The sequence below is a fragment of the Leptonychotes weddellii genome, chromosome 4 (assembly GCF_054177405.1).
Source record: "Leptonychotes weddellii isolate Sample4059 chromosome 4, ASM5417740v2, whole genome shotgun sequence".
NCBI classification, from domain to species: Eukaryota; Metazoa; Chordata; class Mammalia; order Carnivora; family Phocidae; genus Leptonychotes; species Leptonychotes weddellii.
Window position 1 is genome coordinate 126,327,194 of NC_138372.1, and position 9,591 is coordinate 126,336,784.

At 37.0% G+C, this 9,591-nt stretch overlaps 1 protein-coding gene across 1 annotated transcript in view; it reads left to right on the forward strand.

The window, feature by feature from the left end:
• CA2 (carbonic anhydrase 2) overlaps positions 1 to 9,378 on the forward strand; it is a 16,685-nt gene extending 7,307 nt beyond the window's left edge. The window contains exons 3-7 of the mRNA XM_006727121.3: positions 2,787 to 2,905; positions 3,408 to 3,500; positions 4,568 to 4,630; positions 6,766 to 6,921; positions 8,567 to 9,378. Of these exons, the coding sequence (XP_006727184.1) occupies positions 2,787 to 2,905; positions 3,408 to 3,500; positions 4,568 to 4,630; positions 6,766 to 6,921; positions 8,567 to 8,686 (551 nt within the window). The 3' untranslated portion in view covers positions 8,687 to 9,378. The remainder of the gene's footprint in view (positions 1 to 2,786; positions 2,906 to 3,407; positions 3,501 to 4,567; positions 4,631 to 6,765; positions 6,922 to 8,566) is intronic.
• Positions 9,379 to 9,591: the final 213 nt, after the last annotated feature.

Genomic DNA, 9,591 nt, shown 5'->3' on the forward strand with positions numbered 1-9,591 from the left:
AAGCTCCCTATCTTTCAACCAAATGGTTTTTTTTATTTCGCAAATAAAAAAATATATGCTACCTTTATTAGAGTTTGTAGTGATTATTATAACAATGTTTTTGGGAGGACTTCATTGACTAAACTCCATGCTAAGACTTTGAGAAATAACTAACTAGCTGAAGAAGAGGAGAAATGCTTCTTTTTGTAGCAACTTAATTTTAAGAATTTAATAACCTCTCCTAGGTATGATGGGCTTCTAATCTACCTAGCGACATAGTTTTATTTTAACAGGAGCTAAAACAGGTGTCTGGTAATAATAGATTGGCACTGAGTGAGTTTAATCATTGAACCTAGAGCATTTTTTAAATATTAGCAAAGCTTATTTAATAAAAACTCATATACATTCTTGCCTAATTCTAAATGTTCTCTGAAATAAGTAAATTAGGCTGGAATCTTAAGATCTGCAAGGGAGTGAATAAGAATAGGAAACAGCAGATAAGCTTTATTATTTTTAAAATTTAAGATTCTGATATGATTCTTCAAAAGGGAAAGGAGATACATTTAGAAAGATAAGTTATATCTTGGATGCTTAATATGGTGTTATTTCATTTATTTTGCCACTTGGTAGAATTAATGATGTTACAGAGGATATTTGCTTTTGGGGATCAGCCAATTAGTAGCTTTAAAGTTATTATAAAGGAATTATTTCAGTACCAATTTATTTCATAAATATATATTTTGTTTTGAGGGTATATCATCATGAAAACTGGGAATTCTCTCGTTTTTGAAAAAGCCTAGAGGAGGGACGCCTGGGTGGCTCAGTCTGTTAAGCAGCTGCCTTCGGCCCGGGTCATGATCCCAGGGTCCTGGGATCGAGTCCCACATCGGGATCCTTGCTCAGCAGGGAGCCTGCTTCTCCCTCTCTCTCCCTCTGCTTGTGCTTTCTCTGTCAAATAAATAAAATCTTAAAAAAAAAAAAGAAAAAAGAAAAAGCCTAGAGGAGGAGGCAAATAAGGCTAATTCTTTCCTTACAGAATAATTAGATTAAAAGAAACTTACAATAATTTGTTTTTAAGTTTCAAAAGATGTGATCTTATCAGAATATATCCAAATTGATGTTTCTTAACCAGATCTATAATATAACACCACTTATAATTGGTTCTTTTTCTTTTTTTTATTCCTTCTTTTTTTCCCTGGCCTATTTATTGTAAGGCAGAGATGGCAACCAGAGATTGTATTAAGAGCCGTAAGAAAGGCCTAAATGTCTTCCAGCCAGCTCTATTTTTCACTTTGGGTAGATGAATGGGTATTGCTACCATCTATGCATATTTGGGTGAAGTTAAGCAAACTTGACTGTATAGACTTCGTCGCTTTGTTTTACAAAGCCAAAGTAAGTTTAGGTTCATTATTTTATAGAATTATAACCCAAAGCTAATAAAATACACTTATAACAACAGATTGTAGAACTAAACTAAATTTTAAAATCTTTTAAATATATTGGTAAAATTTCATTAATACATATAACTTAAATAACAAGTTTTATGGGGAGGATGGGAGAAACTGATTTCATACTATTTTAATTCTCTGTAACACACAACTCATTAATTATCTGTAAATGGACTGTGGTCTAAGAAGATGACAATTAGTCATATTCTTCTGTCTTGTGTTTTACTCTAACAAAGTCCTATTAATACCAGAATAGTAGAATCTTAAGACAGTTATTAAAGTTAGAATTTTAAGATTTTGGAGACAATAGAATACTGCATATATTAGATGATCAACAAATTCTTAGTGAAGTAATAAACAATTGAACATAGCCACTTTACAGATGAGGAAATTAGGGTCAGAAATATTCAATAAAAAATTTACTGGGAGGGGCGCCTGGGCGGCTCAGTTGGTTAGGCACCTGACTTTTGGTTTTGGCTCAGGTCATGACCTCAGGGTCTGGGGATTGAGCCAGCATCAGGCTCCAAGGGACCCTGCTTGAGATTCTCTCTCCCTCTCCCTCGGCCTCTGCCCCTCCCCCTACTTGTGCATCAGCTCTCTCTCTCTCTCAAATAAATAAATAAATCTTAAAAAAAATTTTTTTAATGGGACAAAACTAGTTAGTACCAGTGACAATCCAAATTCTGAAGAATTTGGAAAGCCAGGGCAAGGAGAATTGGGTATTCTACTAAGATCAATAGAATGCTTACGGTTTCACAAATTCTGTCGCCTAAGAACAGGCCTCAGAGGTTAGCAAAGCAGGTGGTAGGACAGCTGCCAGGCCGTGTAGAGCAGAGGTTCCCATGTTTGTCAGCGTGTGCCACGGAACCGCATTGGCAAGCAGCCACACGGGCCCTTCCTCAGTGGTTCACAGGGGACTTAATAATTCCACCTAAAACTTCCTGTCTCTGAACTAGCACCTATGACTCCAAACCAAACCCAGAAGAGAAGTACCACTGTGCTCAGAAAACAGATGGGAAAAGCACCCATCCTTCCAGCCAATACAAGTGAGGAGAAAAGCCAGCTGAAATGATTTTGTTCAGCACTTAGACTAAACTTGAGTCTGGATTTAATTTTCACAGAGCGAAAATGTTGCTACAAGCATAAATTTAGAACTCTGAAACAGGATTAAATTAGATCGTAATATTTAGTACTGTGTGTGTTTCATGTGCATATGTATGTGTATGTGTGTACACACGTGATTATGTGTATGTATATACATTCATATGCATATATACACTCATACGCACATATGCACATGTATAATATACATATACATATATTATATATATATATATATATATATTTTTTAAATTTTAGTGCTGAAAGGAGGACCCCTCACTGGCACTTACAGATTGATTCAATTTCACTTTCACTGGGGTTCATCTGATGGGCAAGGTTCTGAGCATACTGTGGATAAAAAGAAATATGCTGCAGAGGTAAGATATGCTTTTTTGCTTTCCAGGGAAAGATATAAGTTGATATTCAGCATTAATTTCAAAACCTTAATTTTGTAAATTCGACTCAATCTAAGTGAACCATTTTTTTTTACAAAGGACCTTCACATTTGCTTCTTATAGCTTTTATTTGTGATATTACAATTAATAGTGCAAAACATTCCCTATTACTTCCAAGGACATCATTTGCAAAAAGTAAAATGAATTCAAATTGGAGGATCCTGTTTTAATATAAATCTAGAAATAAACTTTGTGTCTTCCCGCAAGAATATGTAACTCTTTATCTTAGAGTTGATGAAGTCACCTGCTATTATGCCAAATAGTGGATAATTAGAATTAAAATGAAAGAAAAGTTTATATTTTAAATTATCCACACATTCATTTTCTTTAGTAACCTCTAGCTATGAAGAAAAGATCACTGGACAAAATCTGTAGGACTTATTATGTGTCTCATTCATTGTGGTTTTGTCTCCTACTTCTTTAGCTTCACTTGGTTCATTGGAACACCAAATATGGGGATTTTGGAAAAGCTGTGCAGCAACCTGATGGACTTGCTGTTTTAGGTATTTTTTTGAAGGTTAGTTGATGGCCCAAATTCTTTTTTTCCATGTTTTTGAGAAAGATTAACCAAACAGAACATTCATAATAGACAGGACATTCTACAAAGAGCCGAGGAAATGCCTTTGGCTCCAAAATATTTTCAGGCTTCTGTCCCCCTCCATATCTGCTAGATTGAGGAGATGGAGGACAAAGAAACAATCTGAGAGGTATTCATTAGGTGTTATTTATATGTAAATGTGAAGGGTGTATACATGGGAAATGTGAAAGGAAGAAGAGGTATACTTCAGATGACTACTGGTTTTTGTTTTAAAATTCATCCTTAACTGGATAGTACTGTTCCGTGATAGACTGCTAAATTAAGATCAAGTTTTGGAGGGCTCAGAGGCAGTGACTCAATATTGGAGAATTTCAGGCAACAGTGGGACATACAGGTTGAGCTGCCCTCCAGACAGTTGTAAAGCAAGTGAAGAAAGGCTGGAGATTCATGGGGCCTGACGTCAAATGTCAAGGTGGGAGCTACACGTGAATATGAAATCATCCAAGGAAAGCATGAAGAGGGAGATGATAAAGCTGCTGAGCATGCAGTCCTGAGAAACTGCAAAATGTAAGACATTTAAGACAGTGGTAAAGGTGTTCATAATGAAAAGACTAAAAAGGAATACAAGAGTTAAGGGAGAGTGCCGAGGCTGGAGGGCAGAAGGAAAGCCAAAGGAGGAGAGAATTTCAAAAAGGAGAGAAGTCAGTAGTGTAAAGTCCTGCAAGATTAAGGTAAGCACTTGAACAGTGTTCTTTGTTTTGGCAGTTGGAGGTCAGTTGGAGGTCACTGGTGATTTTGAGAGGGTAGATCAGGGGAACCATGGGGTGGGGTCAGGGGGTGGGCAGGACTGGGAAGGAAGTTCTCAGTGAAAGTGGGGAAGTTCATGGTGCCAATGTAATCAGAGTAAGATGGCTGGCTGGGTGGCAGATAGCAAGTGGGAGACTTTGGTGCACTACTTGGAAACATTTTATGGTAGAGCTGCTCAAATCAAAACTGATGTAGTACCAACCGGATTACAGTACCTTGTATGTTGTGTCTTCCTATAGATTGGTGATGCCAGACCAGGCCTACAAAAAGTCCTCGATGCACTGGATTCTATAAAAACAAAGGTACAGTTGAATTTTTTGCCACCTCAGTAGAGTACCTATTTTTTTTTTTTATCCCACTGGTTTTAGGAAATTTTTTGGATCAAAATGAATAGTCTTGGTTTGACATGTGATGTTTCGATGAGGAGTTAATAGAAGTAAGATGTTGCTTATATATTCATTTAACTTTTCTATATCCAAAAGTTGATCCTAATGCTAGTATAATTTTAAGACTTACATTTATTTAATCTTGCTTCCCCATCATTTGAACATTCATATTATAAGAGTCAAAGAATTCTCATAACTGCAAGGAAACTGAAAAATCATCTGGTCAAATTATTCACTCATTCATGCAACAGATATTTGTTGAGTACTTACTCTGTGCCAATCACTTTGTTAACGTAGGAGATGCAATGGTGAGCATGAAGAATAATCCATCCCCATGTTTAAATTCTCTCTACGGCAGACCCACGTTTAGGTCATTGAACATCTGCTAAATATAATCACCAAAGGCAGCCCTGGCTTTATAATGCTCATTCTCAAACTGAAGTCACATTTATCTTCTGAAAGTCTCACTCATTACTCCTAGCTGACCCCTTTGAATCATGTGGAATAAACCTGATTCAAAAACACTAATTTAAAAAGATGTGTTCATTGCAGCATTATTTACAATAGCCGAGATACAGAAATAGTCTAACTGTCCAAAAATGGATGAATGGATAAAGAAATGTGCTATATATATATATACATATATATGTACAATGGAATATTGTCCAGTCATAAAAAAGAAGGAAATCTTGCCATTTATGACAATGTGGATGGATCTTGAGGGCATTAGGATAAATGACATACATAAGTCAGACAGAAAAAGACAAATACCATATGATCTCACTTATTTGTGGAATCTAAAAAACAGACAACAAAAACAAAAACACAAAAAAGTGAGCTCCTAGATGCAGAAAACAGATTGGTGGTTATCAGAGGTGGGGCGGGGGGAGTTGGCTGAGGGGGATCAAAAGGTACAAGCTTCCAGTTATAAAATAAATAAATCAGGCACCTGGGTGGCTCAGTAAGTTAAGCTTCTGCCTTCGGCTCAGGTCATGATCCTGGAGTCCTGGGATCGAGTCCCACATTGGGCTCCCTGCTCTGCAGGGAGTCTGCTTCCCCCTCTGACCCTACCCCCTCTCGTGCTTTCTCTCTCTCACTCTCTTTAAATAAATAAATAAAACCTTTAAAAATAATAATAAATAAATAAGTCATGGGGATATAATGTACAGCATGGTGACTATTAATAAAATTGCATTGTATATTTGAAAGTTGCTATGAGTAGATTTTCAAAGTTCTCATCATAAGAGAAAAAATATTAGTAACTAGGCATGGTAACAGATGGTTACGTGTTAACAAGTACACTTATTGTGGTGATCATTTTGCAATATATGCAAATATCAAATCACTATGTTGGGCGCCTGAAGGTAATATAATATTATGTGTTAATTATACCTCAGTAAAACAAAACAAAACAAAACAAAGTAAAAAATGTGATCCCTCTTTCTTTTGACCCCATTCTCTAACAGCATTTTACGTACCCTCAGGCTAGTTATCTTTAGTGCCCTTTAACTATCCCCATACAACAATTTTCTTTCTTTGTAACAACCTCGTCCCTCTACTTGTAACTCTTACTGTTTGCATCTATGGCTTTAAAAGTGTGGTGTCCAGAAAGGAAGGTGGTTCTTTAGTCCTGACCGAGTCATCAGATAGAATAGCAAGACAATTACCTCCTCATTAAAGATACTATATTTTTGTTACTGTGGCCTAAAACTGCATTATTTCAGAGGCAGCAGTTTCATTTTAAATACTGGATCCCGATCAGTTAGTAACAATGGAAATGATAAGGGATGATTTGAGAGGACAAGATGAGAATTTGACATGTGAAAATTATAGTCAGGCTCTCTCACCCATATCTGCTCATCTATATTTCCAAGTCAAATATCTCTGTTAATTTCTTTTTTACTTTGTTTCCTGATAAACATGGAACCTCTGTTTAAAAGAAAGAAAAAAAGTTCTAGCAACCAAAGAGGAAATATGTCTTTCCCACTCCCCTGCCTTCCTCCCGCTCTGATCACGTGGCATTTGTAACGCGTGTGTTTGCCTTGTTCCAGGGTAAGAGTGCTGACTTCACTAACTTTGACCCTAGTGGCCTCCTTCCTGAAAGTTTGGACTACTGGACCTACCTAGGCTCACTGACCACTCCTCCCCTTCTGGAATGCGTGACCTGGATTGTGCTCAAGGAGCCCATCAGTGTTAGCAGTGAGCAGGTCGGTTTTCTAAAGTGAGGTAGAGCATTTCTCCAGGCAGTGGAGCTTGGCTTTTGGATACGCACAGACCCGGGGTTGAACCCTCCTCCTGCTGCTTCTAGCTGTGGAACTAGCGTCCATAACAGTGCTGAGCAGATAAGCAGCATTCAAGAAATACTTGCGGTGATTAGCTGTAACTTTAGGCAGTTTGTTTGCTCTGTAAAGGAACAAGTAATCATGAGGATTAAGTGAGATAGGTGTCTGTCACCTAATAAATGCTTTTATGTAAGCTACAAGGAAACTGAGGCCCAGGACAATGAGATTTCACATTCAAGGTTACATTAATATCAGTGGTAACTCACAGCCAAAGGCTCACTCACATGAGAACTTGTGGCAGTTTTATTTCTATCAGAATACATTTCTGAGTTCTGACAAAAGTAAAAGCCATCCCTTGGAGAAAAAGTATCATCAAAACTCACTCCAAATCGCTTTAACAGCCCAGACCACAGACCCTACCTTTCCCATACAATATAGTTTATGAGTTCAAGTTATTAATGCTCACTGTCAGTGACTGAGAAGCTGCCACCGACTGTCTCTATTCCCCCCACAATTGAAATGTAGAAAATGGACAGTCCTCAGTAGGATCCACAAGAACTTGGATCCCGGATAACTCAACTAATGTTACAGTAGCTGACTGACATTGGAATTGACTTTGAGGGTTGAGACTGAGGGAATATTACTGGACCAAAGAGATCATTAAAGGCTATTGATTTGTGGGTTGCTTTATTACTGCCCAAACCACCCTTCTTCATTTAGATCAAGATTTTCGAAGGGAAAGGGAAGGACCACTTTGCAAAAAGAACCTCAGAGAAGTAGGAGACTGACTGAGGACTGTCTGTGTCACATCATTGGGCCAGAGAACTAAAACAAGGTTAAAAGGGAATAAAATCAGCCAATGTCAAGGATTTGAAATCCCAGTTTGGGCAGATTCATTTATGTGTTTCTACACATTGAAGCAGAGATGCCCTCCAATCCCTTATACCTTAGTGGATCTGGGACCACTTTATCCAATAGTATAGACACAGTAGTTTATCTTCCTGGGGCAGAAAACAAAACTCGATAATTTGGATCTAAAATTTTTATTATTACTTTATATCTCAGAAGCATTTCATAGGCTTTTGATGTTTGATTTTAAAATTAAAAGAGGGAAAAAAACAAGCTCACTGACAATTTCCTTCCAATGACACCAACAATCTTGTGTGTATTTTCCAGAAATTGATTTGTTATCTAAAAGCATACATATATAGGGGCGCCTGGGTGGCTCAGATGGTTAAGCGTCTGCCTTCGGCTCGGGTCATGATCCCAGGGTCCAGGGATCAAGTCCCGCATCGGGCTCCCTGCTAGGCGGGGAGTCTGCTTCTCCCTCTGTCTCTCTCTCTCTCTCTTTGACTCTAATGAATAAATACATAAAACATTAAAAAAAATAAAAGCATACGTATATAATGTTTATGTGATTGTATATTTCTTGGGAACCAAAGTGAACTTTGAATATTGATACATACATAGTATGGTGAATATTGGTGAATATTGGAGAATAAGCACATAAATGAATACTATTGGGAAACTTGTATTTTTTAATTTTTTTATCTTTTATTTTGCCTTTTAGATGCTGAAATTCCGTAGGCTTAATTTCAATAAGGAGGGCGAGCCTGAGGAACTGATGGTGGACAATTGGCGCCCGGCTCAGCCACTGCACAACAGACAGATTAAAGCATCCTTCAGATAAGATGGCCCCAGAGCCCACAGCCCAAGAGTGGATCTTTGGGCTTCCCCTTAGCTAAGCACAAATCTACCTTGGTGAATTGGACCTTGGCTGCTTTGCATCTGGTTTTCTAGATCCTTTATCTCTCACCTGTTGTGCTTATTAGTAAAATGTGAAAAACTTGACCAGTTGTCGAGCTTGACCGAATTGCTGTGACTAGAGCTTTGCTTATGGTAATAGCCTTTCTGTACTAGAGAATATAATATAAGGAGTAGGCAAAAAAAACATCTTGACTTTGTTCGTAGCACATGGGGTGATGAGCACTGACAGTTGTTCACAAAAATGTTAACTTTAAAACATAGGAAAGTAGGATGATTGAGTGCAAATCCATGCCATGAGATAAATTGAGCTCTGTAATGTAAATCAGGTGAAATAGTCATGATTCTATGTAATGTAAATCAGATGAAATAAATGTTCATGATTCTGAGATGTTATATTAAAGAAAAAAATTTTAAATTCTTATATATTTGTAGCAATGTTATCTTGAAAATGAATTATGTTGTAATTTAGTGTCTTTTGAATTACAGAGATGTATATGAAGTATTATCTGTAAAAATTGTTATAGTTGTGATACAGAGTATATTTCCATTCCAATAATATATAACTTAATAAATATTGTATTTTAGATATATTCTTTAATAAAATTTAGACTTCTATTTTGGCTTATTTTATTCTATGCTGGGCATTGGGTAATAATGGAAGAGCAAAATGTGTACTTTTATAACTCCTATTAATTCATTATTAATAATAAGCCATCATAATTGGAGACTCATAATTGTAGGAGTTTCCATAAAAGGAAAAACCTTGAAGGTCATGTACTATTTGCCAAGAGCTGTTTTAAGTGCTTTCTGAGCACTCACTCATGTGAC